General features: G+C 39.1%; 1 protein-coding gene across 1 annotated transcript in view; it reads right to left on the bottom strand.

The window, feature by feature from the left end:
* LOC133663368 (inactive dipeptidyl peptidase 10-like) overlaps window positions 1-23,303 on the bottom strand; it is a 257,121-nt gene that overhangs the window by 160,893 nt on the left and 72,925 nt on the right. The window contains exon 3 of the mRNA XM_062067789.1: window positions 19,599-19,694. Within this exon, the coding sequence (XP_061923773.1) occupies window positions 19,599-19,694 (96 nt within the window). The remainder of the gene's footprint in view (window positions 1-19,598; window positions 19,695-23,303) is intronic.

The following is a 23,303-nucleotide window of genomic DNA, read 5'->3' as shown; positions in this document are numbered from 1 at the left end:
GATGAAAATATGTCGATTTTGTGTACCTTGCACAGAGAAAAGATGACCGTGCAAGCTGGGATAAGGTCCAGCTCCCCCGTGACCCTGAAAGGGACAAGCGGTAGAAAATGGATGGATGGATGGATGGATGGATGCTTTTAATTGATCATGGTCAAAGTATAGATAGTATAGCGGGAAGTACAAAGTCACGGTACATTTATAAATGCTGTAAAAACATTTGTTATAATGTCATTCATTCATGTCCTCCCCCCTCCTACACATTTTGCCTTACAATTCATTGGGGGACAGGACATCCTGTCACACATTTTTTGTGATGATGTGGCCAAGAAAATATCATGGAAGAGAGCAAATGGAAAATGGCCTTCCAACAAATGGCATTGAGAGCAGTACTTGCCCGTGAGCAGGGTTTGGCAGTATACCGGTAAAATAGTTAATACTACTATATTATTATTATTATAGAAAGCACTGTATATTTGAGACAATACCGACATACCTGTATTTTTGATGCCTTTGTTATGCCTGTTTGCTTTTCTCTGCACCTGAGAGGCGAAGCACAGGGAATCCTCTTTGGCTGACCACCGTTTCTTACGTGTTCACGGAGGCTTCTTTGATGACACACTATGACGCGCATCAAACTTTAAAAAAAATATATGGCGGTGTGGTGCCGATTTCTCGACTCTCGAGTGACGCATTGCTTTGGACAGCGACTGCATTTGGCTATTGGTTAGTGACGACAGCTTTATTTACACATAAACCAATTTGCTTGAGAACCTATATCTCTTCTTCTAGCGACTTTATCAGTTTACATGTTTTTATTGTTCACTTCTGTTAGCGACTTCGCATAGCAGCTAGCGATAGCTCCTCTCTGATGCTCGTTCGGTGTGTCAAATGTTTAGCTACAACTCGGTTTAAAAGTATACAGTATATACCCAGCATATATCCCCAAAGATGTTAAATAAAGTAAAAAGGCAAACATGTCAAATATGTTTCTTTACCTTGAGTCAAGTCAAGTCAGTGTTGTCACAGACATCTACGGGTTCTAGCCTATGGCTTGACTGGGGAGCGGGACTTCCGGGACAAAGATGGGAAGTGACGTGTGTTGTGAAGTTGAAAGCCCGTTTGAATGGTGCCCGTAAAAGATAGTGGGATACGGAAATTGAGCTTGTTGTACGAGAATGTTGCATTTTGTGAAATAAAGAAAGACAAACTGGTAATCTGTCTGAGCCTCCATTCCTTAGGATGTTACAATATTGATGGACCGTCCGCAGTGTTGACGTTACAAATCTTGAGAGTAATTATTTGGCGGGCAGCCGTGACTAATTGCTAGTCTCGAGCAACACCCATTCAATGTATCTACATCTACTCTCGTCTTCAGTTACGTAAGTAATGTAACACGCGCGTGACGCTTTTCATGGACAACCCTGGTTCTCATGTCGTTTTAAAGACAAAAACCCTCTGCTGATTTCTACTTTGGCGCAATAACCGGTTTATGTATCTACACTCGATTAACCGAAAGATTTACAGCTGGGGGGTTGTAACCCACGTAAACTGAACCGGCCACTTCTCGAACCGGGTATCCGGACGCATCAACTCTAGTGTGTATGCACGCTACATCAGCTTCTTTTTCATGGCTAGATGTGAGCAATAATCTGTAGATTAAACTTTACTTGTTGTTATAATCACTCTGAAAGTATTTGTAATGTTAAGAGTTGTGTTTAGTACAAATGTGAAGCCTTCACGTGTCTGAAGGGCATACAAGTGTTTGTGTGCGTGGGTTTGTATGTGTGTGTTTTTGCGTGAGGGAGCGTGACAGTTGGATTTCTTTTGTTAAAAAAAACAAATGGAATCGATTGAAAAACACTACATTAAATATGTAGTTTATGTCCAGGGTGTACCCCGCCTTCCGCCCGATTGTAGCTGAGATAGGCTCCAGCGCCCTCGCGACCCCGAAGGGAATAAGCGGTAGAAAATGGATGGATATCAAATAGTCACATATTTTAATGATCACGGTCCAAATGCATTAAACGTTCGTTAGTACCAGGATTTTCAAACACGGACGATATACGCAGGGTCCGTTCCCATTGTGGGCGTGATGTGCATTTTTTTTTTAATAGTTAATATAGAGTGGCATTATGGTATTTTTATCCTCATCTCAATGAATGTTACCAGGTGTCTCAATTGAAGCGATCAGAATAGATTTGCTAGTTTTCTGGAAGTTTATTTTGCCATTTTATTATGTATGTTGGGTGTACACAGCATACAAACTTCAATTGCAATATAATGTTTTACCTCCTAGCCTCAGAGGCGCGTAAGAAAAACGGCAGATTTGATATTGAACGGCCACACATAAGGGTTGCTCCACCCAAAGTGCTCATCTTGGATGAAGGTGCGCACTGACAAACTTACAGTATATTGAGCGAGAGAAATGAAAACACAATTGCACACCTTTTTTCATTCAAGCACATGAGAGAATAGGACCCATAATAAATTATTTTGACCACTAGGTGTTGCCAAAAATAAGAATTACCACTCCACTCCAAAAGCAAAGTCTGTCAAATATAATATATTATTATTATTATTTCAAATGCTTGAGCGAGAAAGGCTTCTACTTTATTGTACATGAGACTGTAAATATTAGGGGTGTAAAAATTAATCAGATTTTAATTTTAGAGATATCAATACATCATTTGGCGAGCCGCTGCATTATGTAAATGATTAATGGGTTTTACTTGTATAGCGCTTTTCTACCTTCAAGGTACTCAAAGCGCTTTGACACTATTTCCACATTCACCCATTCACACACTGATGGCAGGAGATGCCACGACCCATCAGGAGCAAGGGTGAAGTGTCTTGCTCAAGGACACAACAGACGTGACGAGGTTGGTAGAAGGTGGGGATTGAACCAGGAACCCTCAGGTTACTGGCACGGCCACTCTCCCAACTGCGCCACGCCGTCCCCAATATGTAATACGGATCGGTCGATATCCGGTTGGAAAATCATGAATCGGTTGATTGTAGATCTGTTACAAAATATGGCTGCTCTGAGACTTCAGTGATGACGTAATATGAGAGTACCGTTGCCGTTTGCGACTGACAACGACAGAGCAACATGGCAGACAGTAATTCTGATTGATTTACCGAAAAAAACAATCACTACCTAAGGCAGATCTTTACCTCTTTTTTTTCCACACACACCACACCTCAGCGAAGTGTTGTCAACGTGGCAACTTTCTCGCTAAATCAAGTTTTTTTTTTTTTTAGTATTTGATTGTATTTATAATTTTTTCTTTTGTAAATGTTTTTCTTAACTTTTATGGTGCAAGGTGTAGAAGTTTTTTGTATAAAATATCAATACAATTCCTGACAATAAAGGTATTTTAGGTTAGTGTTTTTCATACCTTTATTGTAGTCCTATATTATATGTTGTTCTACCATGCATCCACTTTCTATATCTTTACTAGGATTGTGGATAAGCTGGAGCTATCCCAGCTGACTTTCGGCAAGAGGCAAGGAATACCATTGACTGGTCGCCAGCAAATCACAGGGCACATATAGACCAACTATTCATTCTCACATTAATACCTAATGAGTCTCCAATTAACCTAAAATGCATATTTTAGAATGCGGGAGGAAGCTGTAGAATACCATACAGCTTAGTCGACATGTGTACACACACTTACTGTAACTATTGTTGGTAATTAGTCCTGTAGTGCTTCACGTAGCTGCCTTTCACATCCTCAAAATGTTCGTCGCAAAGAGCACTTTTCTGAAGATGTCTGAATGACATTGAAATTTTAAAAAAAAAGTAATAACTTATCAAAGGGAAAGAAAAGAAAAGTGTTAATATTTTGCTGAATGTCCTTCAAACTTTTAATACCAAAATTTCACAAATGCCATTTCAAAGATGGCTTTAACTTTTTCAGGTCTGCACAATTTTTTTATTGAAAATAACATGGATAGTCTTATCAGAATAAATATGATTGCTTCTGGCTGTTACACAGAATATCAAAAAAACTATTTTGTGCTTATGAATATGACAGCAATAGTCAACTATATTACATTAAAAAAACAGCAGTGGTGTGGACTCTTGAGGTATATAAAACAAACAATATTGTTCTTAATTTTCTTTCTATATAGTGGCAGTGTGACGTCATCGTAAGGCTGGGCAATACAGTATGGCACAAAAAAAAGATTAAAAAATGTTCATATAATTTCATCGTGGATAATATTACCATTTTTTTTAATTAAAGTCGGATTGTCCCGTGCAGGATTATAGCGAGTACCGTTGCAACCCTACTCTTTATTACTGCAGTATCTTGTGACAGACATTTTCACCACGTTTGATTGATTGACGTAATATATGCTAACAGCTGACAACTCTCATTTTGTTCATATCTATAATACTAGAGGTGCAAAAGTACAGGTAATCCACGAAACGGTTCGTACCTCAATTTTAGGGCCACGGTTTCTCTTCTTTTACAATATGTTTTGTGGGGGTGAAGACAACTTTTTTTCCCTCTCAGTTATTTAGTTATTTTTCTTGTCATCGCAAACATTCTGCTGTAAACAAAGTCTTATTGGTGTAGTGAATACTATGAGACTTCTATTTCAAGTTAACATTTACTAAACATCAATTTCAAATGGTAAATTATTTTTATTTGTATTCTTTAATTACTTGTAAACATCAGTGATTCTCACCAGTACTTTGGCAGAAAGAAAGCAGTGACCTAGAGTATGAATTTAAAAAAAACTCAAATTCTGTATCTTATATTTAGTGAAAGTACATTAAAGTGCAGTTTGAATTTGAGGTACTGTAAAATAATGTGTACCAACACATTGCACACGTTTAATGATTATTTCAGGAACAAAATGTTTTTATCCATCCACCAACTTAAAAAAACTTTGAACACAAAGTGTCTGTAGAGTTTTTTAGTAGCTTGTTATATCAGAGGAGTTGAATTAGAGAAAACACATATACAAAAAGTCTGATTAAAAATATTTAGGTATAACACTTTCCTTTTTTCCTGATTAAATTAGGTGATCTTTTTTTCTCCCAGTCAGAGACCAATGCAGTAGTTCCGTCACAAAGACTTTCTCTGAGTGCCTGCGAGTCTGCTTTGAGGGCATGGTTACCCAAGACACCACAACGTGAGCTCTTGCAGTCAGTGAGACAGAAGTCACTCACTGAAGTTGTTGCTCCTTGTAAATGTTATGTTACACTTCTATGCGAGTGTTAGCCATGTTTCTTTATTTTGTTCTTCTGGGCTGCACTTCCGGCTGTGTAAGGGGAAGAGGCACAATGTTTATTGAATATTCAATACATTGTGACGAGCTTGACTGCCGTGAAAATGCAACAGAACAGGTCACGCACACACACGTACTAAAACAAGTTCACACAAACACAACACGTACACAAACACACACATTCACAGACACATGAGGATCACGGTCAATAAAGGCACATTTTTCCATGTAGGACTTTACTGAGCATCGTTGTTTCCCTATTGTTTTATACCGCGCTATCTTCTAACAGACATTGCTGCCATGTTTGATCAAGGTAATACATGCTAATAGCTGATCACCCTGATCGAACTTAAATTAATCGCAATCAACGATCATGATCATATAATCACCCAGCCCAACGTCATCGTGTCATATGTAATAAAATAGGCTAATAAAAAGGCTAAAACATGGACATATCTTCCTGTTTTTATTTGTTCTTATTATCAACATTTCAGCCTTTTTTCATTGCGTTATGCCTTTTGTTTTTTACTTTTTGTTTTTTTTTATTTCTCCAATGTGCCACAAAAAAGAGCTTTGTTCAGCAAATGACCCTGAGGCGAGGGTATGAGTACCATTCACATTTGAACTGATACAGTACCGATTCCCACTACCTGGGAATCGATACCGGTGGTGAACTGTACTAATGTTTGGTACTTTTTGTGTCAATAAATATTCATTGTTTTTAATAATAAAATCTTGTTTTTTATCGCAGTATTTAAAAATGAACCGATTATGATAATCTCTTTCCTCTTTCCATTTTGTTTTATTATCACATTTTTGAGTCAATTTCTTTGTTTGGCATTTAAAATTCCTCTAGAGGCAATTTGCCTGAGTTCGCTTTCAGTGCTGCTGGAGTGATGGCTCAGTGTTAGTCTTCGGTATGTAACAATTTTGTTCACAACAACAACAATGTTGTGAACAAAATGTTCATTGTTATTATAATCGCAACATTGTTAAATGTGCTTAAAAAGTTCTATACACACACTAAAAGCCTTAGATTTGTTAAATAACTAAAATAAATAGACACACAGTTTAAAAAACACTATATTGCATATTTTGTAATTCTAATGTTTTTAATAGCTATACTTGTATTGTTTTAAATATTGATTTGACTTTCTACTGTAGCACTTTAAGATGTATTTAAATGAAAAGTTCATAACAAATATAATATATTATTGTTTATTATTTCTCTTCACTCTTTGATTGTCCCACTCTTTTCAGCAGTCATTGAAGGCACCATAAAACCACCTCTGTCTTGTATTTTCCGATCAATCATTATGTGCTTGCACAGCTTGTAAGTTCAATGTGGACAATTAAATAGCATAGTTGTTCAAACAGCAATGTGTTTATATAAGTTTAGATTGAGGTATGTTAATGGAGAAAGACATTAATGTTTTCATGTTAGCATTTAAGCTTATAGCATTAAAGCTAGCGAGCTGGTGCCAGTCAGTCCATGAGTTAATCAATGTGCAGTTTTCAATCATGGTTTTTCGATCATTTGAATTTTGAGCACTAATACTAACCATCAGGAGTTTTACTGTGGCTATCATTAATACAGTTTATTGTTGCATTCTTAGTTATAGCCGACTGGGTCTGCAAATGGATCTAACGTCACGCGCAGTGGCGCTACCCAGGTACCAAAACAAGACATCGTTGGATTGACTTGAATCAGTGCCCGATAGCACCGGTGATATTTGGTCAGTGCCAAAAAAGTACCGGATTCGGTGCCCATACTTACCGAGGCCACACTTTGCCTTCCTGGTGAAATAAGTAAAACTGTGGTGTTCAAAGTGTTGCCAAATGACAGAATGTTTCTGTCAGAAAAATTGTATTTAAATTATCAAAAAAACTTTCCATTGTGAGTTTCCATTGAACAGACAAGAAGCTGTCTTTGTGGCACCAAGCCAAACGCTCGGAAGATTCCGCTGTGTACGATGGAATCAGACGGGAGGGGTCATCCATTGTCCTCAAAAACCTGCCAAAGCTGAATCTACGACAAGCCAAATTTAATTCTGTCTCTGTTTGATTCCTTGCCTTTTGTCTTGTTTAATATGTCATCAGTGTTTGAACCTAACAGTTTCTAAGCTGTGTTTTCTTAGCACTTATGGAAGTGATAAAGGTTGGGTGCTTCTAGGGGTTTTCTGCAAGCTATGGTAATGCACACTCACTTGTGGAGGCGGATCTCCACTCTCACTTGCGCGGCAAATACATTTGTGACCACTTTTGATTATTGAATAAATACATGATGCAAAATACACCTCTCTTTCACTTTTAATATGTAGCGCAACTTGTTAATATAGCGAATAATTGGCTAAAGAGCATCACAGATTGTTTCTGCTACATCTTATTCTCTGTCAAGCATATGAGTTGTGTTGTGAAGCAGAGTTACACCACACCTACAGTTTTGCTACAGTGATACACTTCCACAAACATTATTTTTAGGAGCAAGGGCCAAATCCGCATTTGTGACAGACTTCCACAAATAAGTAAATATATGGTAACACTGGATATATATTTTTAATTTAAAATGTATTTCTTCTTTGGTGCTGACGCAGTGCTCAAGCGCCGAGAATTGAGGCGACTCGCCAAGAAAAAAGTGTACTACAGCAGGGGTCCCCAACCTTTTTTGAACCGGTTTAATGTAGGCAATATTTTCAGGGACCGGCCGTCCACTTGTGCCAGATAAATACAGCAAAAATAAGTGCATGAGAAATACAACTCACTATAATGCTGAATTAGTGGGACCCCTGGGCTTGTTTCTTTGGGATGAGACTGCAGGTGGAAATCAGCCTTTGGCTACAATCTGTCACATTTATATTGTATATGTTCACTAATGTGTATTGTATCATGTCACAAAGTTATAACAAATATAACAAATGGCATCTTCCTATGAGGAGTTTTATTGTACATCTATAAACAAGTCTTTTGGTGTGTCTAATGTTTCTGTGTGGCCCGGTAGCAAATGCTTTACGGACCGGTGGTTGGGGACCCCTGTACTACAGTATTCGATCGTATCAAGCTATCAATGTAATTTTTTTTTTTCGACTTAGTATCGTAGTGTTTATACTTTTGACAACCCTAATTTAGTGCATATTATATTCATTTATATAATCCTGATGTGTGGATCAATTTAAGCGAAATCCCCCAAATCCTCTAAAAAAAAAAAAAAAACATTTTTGTTGCGAGTCCGAGTGATCAATCATTGCTCACACCATCCATCTGCTATCTTTCCTCATTTGTCTGACTTCATTCTGCAACATGCGTCAAAAAAAAAAAGAAAACAAGCCGCAAAGCTGACTTATCGCACAACATTGCCTCACTCGTTCTCGCCTAAGGTCAGCTCAGGGAATGAGATGGCGTTGAGAAGATAGTGGGAAAATGTCACGGGGGAATGAAATATTGATGGACAGAAAAGCCTTGCCTGGTTCTCCTGCCCTAAGGCACAGATTTAGAGGCTCACATGAGATGGGCAATGGAGAGGAACATTAAAACGAACATTGCATACATGGAAAGAGAGCAGCACAGGAACACATTCCATCCTCTCCCACTGAGGAATCATGACCTTCTCCTCTAACTCAAAAAACATCATCACATGGACCATGCATTTACAAAACCCAAAACCAGTGAAGTTGGCACGTTGTGTGATTCGTAAATAAAAACAGAATACAATGATTTGCAAATCCTTTTCAACTTATATTCAATTGAATAGACTGCAAAGACAAGAGATTTAATGTTCGCACTGAGAAACTTTTTTGTTTTTGCAAATAATCATTAACTTAGAATTTAATGGCAGCAACACATTCCAAAAAAGTTGGCACAGGGGCATTTTTACCACTGTGTTGCATGGCCTTTCCTTTTAACAACACCCAGTAAACACTTGGGAACTGAGGAGAGCAATTTTTGAAGCTTTTCAGGTGACGTGTGGACTCTTTGCATCAGTCCATCTTAGATGAGCTCGGGCCCAGCGAAGCCGGCGGCGTTTCTAGGTTTTGTTGATAAATGGCTTTGGCTTTGCATAGTAGAGTTTTATCTTGCACTTACAGATGTAGCGACCAACTGTAGTTACTGACAATGGTTTTCTGAAGTGTTCCTGAGCCCATGTGGTGATATCCTTTACACACTGATGTTGGTTTTTGATGCAGTACCACCTGAAGGGTCGAAGGTCACGGGCTTAGCCGCTTATGTGCAGTCATTTCTCCAGATTCTCTGAAACTTTTGATGATATTACGGCCCGTAGATGGTGAAATCCCTAAATTCCTTGCAATAGCTGGTTGAGAAATGTTGTCCTTAAACTGTTTGACAATTTGCTCACACATTTGTTCACAAAGTGGTGACTCTTGCCCCATCGTTGTTTGTGAATGACTGAGCATTTCATGGAAGCTGCTTTTATACCCAATCACGGCACCCACCTGTTCCAAATTAGCCTGTTCACCTGTGGGATGTTCCAAATAAGTTTTTGATGAGCATTCCTCAACTTTCTCAGTCTTTTTTGCCACTTGTGCCAGCTTAATTGAAACATGTTGCAGGCATCAAATTCCAAATGAGCTAATATTTGCAAAAAATAACAAAAGTTTTCCAGTTTGAACATTAAAGGCCTACTGAAACCCACAACTACCGACCACGCAGTCTGATAGTTTACATATCAATGATGAAATCTTAACATTGCAACACATGCCAATACGGCCGGGTTAACTTATAAAGTGCAATTTGAAATTTCCCGCTAAACTTCCGGTTGAAAACGCCTTTGGATGATGACGTATGCGCGTGACGTAGCCAGTGAAACAGAAGTATCGGTACCCCATTGAAGCCAATACAAAATAGCTCTGTTTTCATCTCATAATTCCACAGTATTCTGGACATCTGTGTTGGTGAATCTGTTGCAATTTGTTCATTGCATTATGGAGAAAGAAGCTGAGCAAGCAAAGAAGAAAGTTGTCGGTGCGAAGCGGAGTATTTAGCGAGGGAAGTCAGCAACACAACACAGCCGGTGTTTCATTGTTTACATTCCCGAAAGATGCAGTCAAGATCGAAGAACTCCGACAACAAAGACTCTTACCAGAGAACTGGGACAACACAGACTCTTACCAGGATTACTGTGATTTGGATACACAGACGCAGACGCGGTACCGTGAGTACGCAGCTGCGCTTCCAAACATTTGATCGCTTGCCCGTACATGCGTGTCACGTACGTAACTTTGGGTAAATATATAAGCTTTATGAACCTTGGGTTAGGAGAACGGTCCTTTGGGCTGAGTAATTGTGTGTGTTGTGCAGGTGTTTGAATTGTATTGGCGGGTTATATGGACGGGAGCTAGGAGCTAGGAGCTAGCACAACAAACACCTAGGTGTTTGTTATGCGGGATTAATTTGTGGCATATTAAATATAAGCCTGGTTGTGTTGTGGCTAACAGAGTATATATATGTCTTGTGTTTATTTACTGTTGTAGTCATTCCCAGCTGAATATCAGGTCCCACCCGCCTCTCACAGCATCTTCCCTATCTGAATCGCTTCCACTCCCCACTAGTCCTTCACTTGCACTTTTCTCATCCACAAATCTTTCATCCTCGCTCAGATTAATGGGGAAATCGTCGCTTTCTTCGTCCGAATCGCTCTCACTTCTGGCCGCCATCACTGTAAACAATAGGGAACTTTGCCGAAATGTTCAACTGACTACGTCACGCTACTTCCGGTAGGGGCAAGGCTTTTTTTTGTCAGATACCAAAAGTTGCGATCTTTATCGTCGTTGTTCTCTACTAAATCCTTTCAGCAAAAATATGGCAATATCGCGAAATGATCAAGTATGACACATAGAATAGATCTGCTATCCCCGTTTAAATAAAAAAAATGCATTTCAGTAGGCCTTTAAGTATCTTGTCTTTGCAGTTTATTCAATCGAATATACTGTAGGTTGAAAAGGATTTGCAAATCATTGTATTGTTGCGCTTGTAGCGTGAAAGCAAGACAACTGGAAGTATCGTTTGACACACAAAAACGTTTGCGTCGTTTATTCTTCCAAAAACCAGGATGAATGAACGCTTACGTCACACACCCTCAAAAATAGCGGGAACAACAAACCCCCATCTTTGGGAAAATCTCCTGTCGGCCATATAAAGGGGTCGGACTGAATTACTCACTCTTAACTGCATATATGAATGTAAACAAGAACAACATTGTTATGTGCACAATCGAACAATACAGTGAATAATGAGGACAAAGTCAAGTAAACAGGTGTGGTGAATTATGTCCTTAAATCAACCGCTACAGTATTCTGTTTTTATTTACGATTTACACAATGTGCCAACTTCACTGGTTTTGGGTTTTGTAATTCCAGCCAAGAGCATCCACGGTTAACCTATGATCCCTTATGGCAAATCAGGAATAAATCCAAGATAAGTAAGGAAAAGGAAAATGTGAAAAAGGTGGCTTGTGAGCATCAATTATGTGGAAAGACAGCAGATATAGATGATGTCATTTAATGAAAGCACAGTGGTGTCATCAGAAGAAGGAAGTACCACAACATCTCCAGTGACATCAAACAGTTTCTTTTTGACCTGGTTCGGATGTTTTAGTGTGTTGTTTGGATCATGTTTTTTTCTTTGTGTTACTATTCTGTTTGGAGTTTAGGGCCCGATGATTTACGCATTAATAAGGGAATTGGCCAATAAAAACGGAGTCTATTATTAAATGCGGCTATTCATATATGTGAGTGAAATGTCATGGTGAGGAGAAGGAACGCTCGTCCGGAGGAAATTATGTTTATGCAAACGCTTGCTGCCACCCAAAACTAAACATTTCACTGTGTCAACACTGGAACAGGCAGACTTGCACCCTTCTCGGCTCCCTGGCGGCATCCAGCACTAGCTCAGACTTTGTAACTGCCAACCTCAAATGCAAATGAGCAAAAAAACTACAATACTCGGTTATTCGAATTACTTTTACGTTCCAAGTGATTTTTATTTTTATTTTTTTACCATTATTTTACAATGCATGTAAACTTAAAGCAGTAATTGGTACATGATATTGCTGTGTTCACCACAGATTACAGTCTATTTTCGGCGGCTGGGGGCGTGGCTGAGGTGGTGTCAATATGACGTCCATCATATAGTTTGCATAATTGGCTATAATGCATGTATTTTCCTCAAAGGTTAAAAATATGTACATATATTTAAAGACAAAATAATATTACATAGAACAAAAATATAAACGCAACACTTTGTTTTTACTTTTACACAGAATACATATTCCTCTCAAATATTGTTCACAAGTTTGTCTAAGTCTGTGTTTGTGAGCATTTCTTCTTTGCCAACACAATGCATCCCACCTCACAGATGCTGATTAAACAGCATGATTATTGCACAGGTGTGCCTTAGGCTGCCCACAATAAAAGGCCACTCTGAAATGGTAAATGGGTTATACTCGTATAGCGCTTTTCTACCTTCAAGGTACTCAAAGCGCTTTTGACACTATTTCCACATTCACCCATTCACACACACATTCACACCCTAATGGCGGGAGCTGCCATGCAAGGCCCTAACCGCGACCCATCAGGAGCAAGGGTAAAGTGTCTTGCTCAAGGACACAACAGACGTAATGAGGTTGGTAGAAGGTGGGGATCGAACCAAGAACCCTCAGGTTGCTGGCACAGCCACTCTCCCAACCGCGCCACGCCGTCCTCAAATGTGCAGTTTTATCACACATCACACTGCCATAGTTATCGCAAGTTTTGAGAGAGCGTGCAGTTGGCGTGCTGACTGCAGGAATGTCCACCAGAGCTGTTGCCCATGAATTGAATGTTCATTTCCCTACCATAAGCCGTCTCCAAAAGCGTTTCAGAGAATTTAGCAGTACATCCAACCAGCCTCATAACCGCAAACCACATATAACCACACCAGCCCAGAACCTCCACATCCAGCAGGTGCACCTCCATGATTGCCTGAGACCAAAGAATGTCTGCACAAACTGTGAGAGACTGTCTCAGGGACGCTCATCTACATGTGTGTCGTGCTCATGGGGGTCTCGACCTGACTGCAGTTTGTCATTGTAACCGACTTAGGTGGGAAAATGCTCATATTCGATGGCGTCTGGCACACTGGAGAGGTGTTCTCTTCACGGATGAATCCCGGTTTTCACTGTTCAAGGCAGATGGCAGACAGCGTGTGTGGCGTTGTGAGCGAGTGGTTTGCTGATGTCAATGTTGTGAATCGAGAGGCCCATGATGAGGGTGGGGTTGTGGTATAGGCAGGCATATGTTATGGACAACAATCGCAAGTGCATTTTATTGCTGGCATTTTGAATGCACAGAGATACCGTGACAAGATCCTGAGGCCCATTGTTGTGCCATTTACCCGAGACCATCACCTCATGTAACATTCCAGTTCTTACATGGCCAGCATACTCACCGGACATGTCACCCATTGAGCGTGTTTGGGATGCTGTGGAACGGCGTATACGACAGCGTGTTTTAGTTCCTGCCAATATCCAGCAACTTGGCACAGACATTGAAGATGAGTGGACCAACATTCCACAGGCTACAATCAACAACCTGATCAACTCTATGCGAAGGTAATGTGTTCATACCAAATACTGACTGCTTTTCTGACCCCCTCAGACCCTCAATAAAGCAAAATTGCACATTTCAAAGCGGTCTTTTATTGTGAGCAGCCTAAGACACACCTGTATTATCATGGCAAAGAAGAAGTGCTCGCTAACACAGATTAAGACTGATTTGTGAACAGTATTTGAGAGGAATAGGTCTTTTGTGTACATAGTACAAGTCTTAGATCTTTGAGTTGAACTCGTAAAAAATGAGAGCAAAAACAAGTGTTGCATTTACAGTATATTGTTGTTCAGTATAGTTATGAGTATCAACATATAATTTTCTTGTTAAATTATATTGTTCTGCTGTATTTTTTCAGTTTTTGCTACTTATTTTATTATTACAATGTAACACAGGCTTTTTTTACTATACCCCTTTTTTTTTTTACATTTATTTTTCTGCCCTCAATGAATGTTGGAATTTATTTTGGCAGATAAGTAAACTTCTTTTAAATTAGAGATAAAGAAAAATAAAAATTTGAGGTTGTTTAATAAGATCCTCCACAAAGAAGTTACTATCAAACTAAGCCTACAAAGGAAAGTATATTATTATACACATGAACCGTACATACATGTAGAAATCATTTTAAATCAACCATACAGTTTGGTATAAACTGAAAAAAGCAATACAGCCATACAGGATAAAGGTTGAAAAACGTTGATAAAGGTTATGCCGCTAGCCCAAGGCTTCTCTATTATTTTCTGTCATGCCACCCGGGAAGAAAAAAAAAATCCCACACCCCACTCCTCCGTTGTATCATTTGTCTGTAAAATTGTTGTAAGTACACCTCTGCATATTCTTAACATTAAAGAAAACAAAAAAGACGAAAAAAATATAGATTAACTTACAACAAACAATAATTGTATTAACATTGTTCACAAACTTATCTAAACTATTAATATTTTTTAACCAACTTGAGGTATTTTACACTGAAAAATCTAATTAAATAAACTCAAAAATAATAATGAATTTAAATTGAACAGCAATATAGTAATGTGGCCAGAAATGGTACTGCAATCACGGTCAAAATTATGTAGTCCCCTCCCACTCTCCATGACTGAGGTTGCCAGATACGCAGCCAAATCTGAATCCTACTCCAAGGAACTTCAAATGGCAATCGACGATTCCTATGCTGTAGGTTTCTGTTGTTTATGCTTCTTGCAAGATGGTTTACTAAGTAATTATGCCACATTTTACTCATGTCGATTAGCCAAATGTATTTGTAAAGTTACGCAGCAATATTTTAGTCGGGAGTTGAAACAGATTGTTGGCATTACCCTGCTAAAATGTCTAGTTTGACCGCACGGTAGAGATGCGCGGATAGGCAATTATTTCATCCGCAACCGCATCACAAAAGTTGTCATCCACCCGCCATCCACCCGAACTAACATTTTATCAAAACAACAACCGCCCGCCACCCGCCACCCACCCGTTGTTATATATCTAATATAGACGATGCAAGGCATTCCTGTTAAAGAAAGGAAACTGATCCAATGCAGCAGAGACATTCAATGCGTGCCAAAAAATACATAGTTAAATGTTGTTACCCACATACGAAAAACGAGCAGCACTCTTTGAAACAGGCAATTATTCAGGAACTGCTGCAGCTGTCACGCCAAATTTCTTCCCCCTACAAAAACCTTCCCCCCCCCCCATTTACTTACGTGGTCATTGACAGTGATCGATAGCACTTCGGCTTTGACTGCCCGTCGCTGGAAGGATACTTCGTCTTTGACAGCTGCTGGAATCTGAAGAAATCGATTATTGTTTTTTTTTGTACAGGCGCGAAACAGGACAGTCGCGTGCGGGTTAAGGACCCCTGGCAACTTTGTGACTTTATTGGACGCAGCCCCGGAAGTAAATGGGGGGAGGCTTTTGTAGGGGGGAAGAAATTTGGCGTGACAGCTGCAGCAGTGCCTGATGAATAATTGCCTGTTTCAAAGAGTGCTGCTCGTTTTTCGTATGTGGGTAACAACATTTAACTATGTTTTTTTTTTTCTTAATTGGTTCAACCGCCACCCGCCCGAATCTATTTAAAATAAAAAAATTTCGTCATGCATCCGCCCGACCCGCGGATTATCCGCTGAGTCCGCGGTTGTGTCCGCAAACCGCGCATCTCTACCGCACGGACTACCATCAAAATATATTATGTATAATAATATATAATATATCATATATCGCGTAGGCCTACTTTGATGGCAAGCCAAGGCCAACACTAAAATTACCGCCACATTTTGTTCAGCATAACTCCATGTTGCATCCAACCTAACGCACTGCATTCTCTTCCATGTACGCACATCACCATCTTTCAGTGCATAGTGCAATTCTATGAGCCAACTTACATTACGCATAAACCACATTATGCATAAATCATACAGCCTAATACCATGTCAATACACAAAGTAGAACATGTAATGCATTATATTGTGCCAAGCAAAAACCACCCCATATGTGCCTGATGCACATACAGTACCAGAAACCGCAATTAGCTCAGCTAATGTTGGAATGCATTGCCTCAGTGTATCAGCATATTGAGAACGAAAAAAGCACTAACACTACCCACATCCACATAGGTTATATTTGTCGAAAATAGATGTTGCCCTGTCAGTTGGATGACATTGTACAGGCTAACGAGCATATATTTCCCACGTTAGCCTATATGTCGATGTGAAATTGACCGGGCTAGCATGCTAAGTATTACACTAGGAACGAAGCACCATCAAACTAAGCATTCGATGCACGAACATACTAGATTTGTTAGACAAGATCATAGACTCTAATGAACAATATAATTTACATACAATGGATAGGCTTCAGCACCACACACTTCCCGCGACCCCGAAAGGGACAAGCGGTAGAAAATGGATGAATGGATGGATGTTCATTTCCATTTATTACAAGTAATAAGAAAATGTAAATGCCTGATTTACCTATCAAGTAGAAAATTATCAAGTTTGGCGTCAGATGAAAAAAATATTCTCCGCCTTCTATCGTCTCCATCTTTCAAAGGCATCCCCGATACCAATCTTCGTTTTGTTCCTGGCTTTGTCATGAATAAGTTAAGAATCGTAACGAGGCCTTTTAGATTTACTGAGGTCTGACATTAGTAACTTTACAAGTGGCAGTAGCTAGACAAAGAGGGTGGTGCGTAACTGGAAATCTGGATGTGACACACTCACAAACTTTGTAATTGGTCAAACGGTGGAGGGCGGGGCATCGAAATGAAAACAATAACAATATTTCGGGGCTATAAATCTAATTTTGAAATGAGCATATCCAGGCTGAACTACCGTTATCAGTTATGAAGGTATTCGAAAAAAACATGATTTATTAATGCCTTTTGACCAGTGACGTGCGGTGAGGTTCATGGCTGGTGAGGCACTGACTTCATCACAGTCAGATTTACAAACATATGAACCATTTGATTGGCAGCAGTAAACGGGTTGTGTTTAAAAGCTCATACCAGCATTCTTCCCTGCTTGGCACTCAGCATCAAGGGTTGGAATTGGGGGTTAAATCACCAAAAAGTATTCCCTTGTTCACCCCCTGGGAGGGGGTGAACAAGGGGATGGGTCAAATGCAGAGGACAAATTTCATTACACCTAGTGTGTGTGTGACAATCATTGGTACTTTCACTTAACTTTAACTTTACACATACAAGCTGTAGCACACAAAAAAGCACATTTAATAAACAAAAACGTTATTATGGTCTTACCTTTACTTATAAATGAAGTCCATGTGCCGCTGTTGTGCTGGATAATGTACCCCCGCCGTAAAATGCACCCCCTGACGGGAGTGTTATATCAACTAAAGCCCACACTTAAACTTTCCACGTGCAAGATTGAATCTATTTAAAAAAGTTATTTAATAAGAAGTCAAAAAGAGCAAAAACAATAATGTTTGTGTTGGAGGAGTTGTGAATGACTGAAATATGAAATCCGTGCTGCAGTCTGCAGGTGTACCTAATGTTGTGGCCCAGCAGTCATTCACAACTCCTCCAACACAAACATTATTGTTTTTTCACTTTTTGGCTTCTTATTAAATAACTTTTTTAAATAGATTCAATCTTGCACGTGGAAAGTTTAAGTGTGGGCTTTAGTTGATATAACACTCCCGTCAGGGGGTGCATTCTACGGCGGGGGTGCATTATCCACAAGGAGGCGGGATTACTGCGAGCCTCAGCCAGTGCGTCTTCGCAGCAGTTTTATGATTGCTCAGCACAAGAAATACGTTACACACATACAGTTGTTGACAAAATACACTGTACATTATATACCTCAGCTAACTAAACTATGGAAATGTATAATATAATTCATATAGCAATACGGTCTCACTGCACAGCAGGCCAGCAGTTAGCCGAGTCCGCAATCCATGGTGAGGCTCAACTGAGTGACGTGCCTCATCTGGCTGCTGATCACAGCAAGTCTCTTCTCAGTATTTGAACGGCAAATGTGAAAATTCAGCGATTTTGAATAAAAATAATCTAAAACTGGTTAAGTTAAATGGAAAATAACTTTATAGTATAATCACTGGATACATATAACAATTTAATTTTTTTTTTTCTTTTTACATTTTTTTTCTTTCCATGATGGCACTTGAGGCCCCGCCTCACCTGCCTCCCCTGACTGCACGTCACTGCTTTTGACATACCAGGGCCATATATATATATATATATATATATATATATATATATATGTATATATATATATATATACATGTATATATATATATATATATATATATATATATATATATATATATATATATATATATATATACATGTATATATATATATATACATATATATATATATATAAACTATTTTTTTAATAAATAACGTAATCAATGGAGATTACACACCTTGAAGGTGAAGTGTTATATTCCTGCATCACATTTTTTTCTGTGACATTTTTTACATGACAACACAAGTAAACTGTCAGAATAATTGTATCTAAGTTATCACAAAACTTTGTGTTTCCATGAGTTCCCGGCGAGAGGACAAAAGCTGTCTTTGATCTTACCAAGCAAAAGGCTTGTAAAACTCTACTGTGTATGATGGGAAGCGACATGAAGGTGTCGGTTTCTTTGATCTATTGTGATCCACAGGAAGATCTTGTCTTGACCCGAGATCTACAAAGCGGAGAGGAAGCAGGCCCGGACGCAAGCTCCAGGCATCTTTTCTTTATACTGTTTTGTGACCGAGGGCAACGGCTGTTTACGACCTCCTCTCCCCTTAGAAACAGCTGTTGCCAGGTAATCAGGGAAAGTCCAAATAAAAGATGAGGCGTGCAATCCTTTCGTCAGAGCGTGGGACGACACTGTACAAGAGTACAGATGTACACGCTCTCCTCATTGAGCTAAATTGAATCCTGTCTCTGTTTAATTCCTTGCTTCTTGTCTGTTTAATAGATGTCATCTGTGTTTGAACCTGACATAAACATTGTTATGTTACAACATTATTATGCTTTGACTTGAATGAGCAAAATTGTCCAGTGGTCATGTATTGTACATGTAAGCCCTTTTCAAGTTATTGGGATATATGGTAGGAACAACGATGTACAACGAACCGAACCAAAAACTGTGTCACAAAATCATAACAAGAGCGAACCATGGATTTTGTGAAGCGTTCTATCCCTCTGACATCGACATGACAAAAAATCCAGAGCATGTGATGAAGCACTAACGAGAACCAATTTGCATGCCAGCTGTGTGACTCACCATTGATCCAATTAGCCTCTGGGTCGTGGACCTGGAACTCCGGCTTAAAGAGATCCTCCACTGTCAGCTTGGTGTCACTTCCAGCTTGGCTGTCAGCTGCAAACAAGAACAACAACACGGTGTGACTCCGACCCCTGTCAAAAAGTACTGTGGGAATTTATTGGGATTAACGAAACGTGTAAAAGGACATGAATTTGTAATCGGAACATTAGGTCATGTGCTTCTTACAAAGAAAGTTGTGATAGAGCTTAAAAACCTCTTCTGTTGTTAAAGTCTCCTGTTTGTTGTCCTTCCTGGTGAAATACAGTATGTGAACAAAAACAAGTGCATAAAATGAAAGCAGCGTGTTCAGTAGAAATGGAACTGGGAAGTTCAGGGTTTACTTTTACTATTTTCCTGCTATTACTTTGGTTGTCTGCTCTCTCATTTCCTGTTTGCCAGATCACAGAGATTCTGACAAGGGGCACTACCAGGAGGCACACCTGCTTCAGATCTGCAATTAACCTACATTAGGCAGCCGTGTGCTGGGCGTCAATGCAGGGGGGAGCCATGTCGGAGTCAGACGAAATGGAGTCGGAAGAGAGGGAAACGGACTGGACTAGAGTGGAGAGTGGAAGAAAGGATGACGGAAGTAACAAGAGAAAAACAAATGTGAAAAGAGCTTACGAGGAAAATATGAAGGGACATGCCAGGATGGAGATTGCAAGGGACGAGTACAAAGTCATTCTAAAATTTGAAGTAGATTTTTCAACAATAATTTTTGCCTGACTGTTGTTTCTACGCATGTGCACTCTTCACCCGCATACTCCTGGAGTTTTCTTTTTTATGCACAGCGCTCTGTTATTTATTTTTAGACATTATTGTAACTACTATGGTGTTTCAGTTGTGCTGAATATTTTCCCCACTTCAACTCATTTCGTGTTCCTTTTTTTCTCTCTCTGTGGCTCTCTTTGTGGCTTTGTCCCTGTTTGTGTTGTACTTTGTTTTATATATTCTTCTGCATAATTAGGAAGTGTCTTATGTTATACACTTTGCAAAACACCACACCTGACTGCTTCTGCTGTATGCTCCTACTTCCAACTGATGCTATTTACAACATTAGGCTGTCTTTAAATTGAAGTGAAGTGATAATTGTTTTTTTTGGTAAATAATAATTATATAATTATAATAATAATAATTTATGAAGTTAAGCTTATGACGCAGTAAGTTGAATCATGCACACACGTTTGTTACAAGACGCTTTCTAATACTACTACTACATTAATAATCTTATAATATCACTATTAATAATTGTTGTAATGTTAATGTGCCATTTTTGATCAGGCAGCACCGTGACCACCGTTAGGGGTTCAGGCGGGGTCCTTGGCAACTGGGCCAGTGCATTGTTTAGAGCAGTAGAGCTAGCGCTTCAATAAAGTTCGAGTTGAGCATAATAAAGATTAAGTCACTTTACTACAATAATATTACTACTAGTACTACTTTTTAATAATACTTTCTAATGCTATTGCTTCGTAGACTTTATAAGTAATATGCAACTATACCGTATTTTTCGGACTATAAGGCGCACTTAAAATCCTCTCATTTTCTCAAAAATCGACAGTGTGCTTTATAACCCGGAACGTCTAATGTACGGATTAAATCTGGTTGTGCTTACCGACCTCGAAGCAATTTTAGTTGATTTTGTTTTTAAGATTCTCTGCAATAATAACTAATAAAAGTGTTTTCAAGACAACTTCAAAGATGCGTTGTCTGTTATACTTTACCTTGTAAATTCGGAGCTTGAAAGTTACTAGCGGTAATATGTTAGGATCTAGCATTCTCTTGTTCTACTGTATTTCCATTTCCACATAGCTGAACAAGCTGAAATGGCCACAATAAGATCATAAAAACTACAACTTCACATTTAGCTGTGAAAATAGAAGAAACTGAATGATTTGACAAATCAGACTAATTTAGTGCATAGAAATGTACTGACTACAAAAATTTACATGACGCCAGACAAGGCAGCACAAATCTTCAATGATTAATTTCAAACCAGTAAAAAGAACGATCGTATCATCTGCTGTCATTTGTGTCAGTAGAAATGTTCACATTTTAGCCTACAATAATTCTACTTCTAACGAGAGAAAACATTTTGCAACAAATTGCATATGCTTTTTATGTTCTACAAGCTTGCACACATCGACTACAATTACAATCCAAGAACCATTAAAAATAGCTACTAAAAAAATCAGAAGTTGAGTACTTGAGTAGTTTTTTTGTGGAATACTTTCTTACTCTTACTCAAGTACTTATTTTGATGACTACTTTTAATTTTTACTTGAGTCTTATTATTCTAAAGTAACGGTATTCTTACATGAGTACAATTTTTGGGTACTCTACCCACCTCTGTATGTATATACTGTATATAGCGTGTGTGATATTGTGTGTTTAGCAGTTGTGGCTGCTAGCTCCTAGTAGTCTATAGCCTACCATGTCTACCTTTTGTAAATGACTTGTCTAAAATTCAAGAAAAGACCAACCTCCTGTGCCTTTTGGAGGAAATGTAGATGTTAACTGTTTGTCTAGCTTTGATTAGGTAAACATGCTGCTTGTATCTGAGATTATATCACACATTTTAGACACAAGCCGAAATACTTGTTTTATATTGGACCAGTATCTGATATCAATATCGGATGGGAACACTCCTAATATGAACTACATATTGTTATTAGGAGATGTGTTGCAAGAGATGTGTTGCAAAGAGACCACTTTAGCAAACTGTAATAATGACAGGACCCATTTGTTGAAAAGTATCTAATTACTATACTTGCACTTCTAGGAGTACATTTTACTCACGCTAACCATGACTGCATGTCCGCAGTTATGGCGCATGAGTGCGGTCAACATTCACACTTGCTTCACATGAAGTCGGGACCCAGGGTGACCACTCCTTATGCATCAGTCGGTGACGTCTCTGCGCCCCGACTTGTCTACATGCAACAGGATCCCCTGCTGGTCCCATATGGACTAGACTTTCACATTATTAACTGTATCCACTTGGCATCAATTGCACCGATCACACCCATGGGGATCGGGGGGGTCCCCACATCTGCGGTCCCTTCCAAGGTTTCTCGTTGTTCCCATTGGGTTGAGTTTTCTGATGTGGGATCTGAGCCAAGGATGTCGTTGTGGCTTGTGCAGCCCTTTTAGACAGTTGTGATTAAGGGCTATATAAGTAAACTTTGATTGATTGATTCATTCATTCAGGACTAACGGGAACATGTGTATCATCTCACATTTTCCTCAGTTCCTCATTTACTGGAAAAAGTGTCTTATTTTGGAATGCAAAAGTTTCCAAGGATACACTAGCTAGTGATACCTAACGTCATGAAATCAGCTGATCTTATCTACATAAGGGAAGGGATTCATATGGCCCCATTCCTGGGTAACTCTCGCGATGGGTTAATCATTTTGCAATACAGTCTGCTGAAAATGATGAAAAGCGCCACTCTACATCGCAACTGAAGCTGTGGTCAAGGTTGGACTCGCCACAAAACACTTTTTAAAGGCCTACTGAAACCCACTGTTGTAGAATTTCTGACCTTTTGACCTATATTTCGTGTCTTTTAAGAATGTCCGCTCATTTTCAATTCTCTTGTATTTTGTGCCATTGAATGGACCAGTGGTGGGACAAAAGTGAATGTTAAGTCGTGCCAACCTGTC

The sequence above is a fragment of the Entelurus aequoreus genome, linkage group LG13 (genome assembly GCF_033978785.1).
Source record: "Entelurus aequoreus isolate RoL-2023_Sb linkage group LG13, RoL_Eaeq_v1.1, whole genome shotgun sequence".
Classification (NCBI taxonomy): Eukaryota; Metazoa; Chordata; class Actinopteri; order Syngnathiformes; family Syngnathidae; genus Entelurus; species Entelurus aequoreus.
The sequence above is the reverse complement of the archived record's forward strand: the minus strand, read 5'-3'. Positions and strand labels throughout refer to the sequence as shown.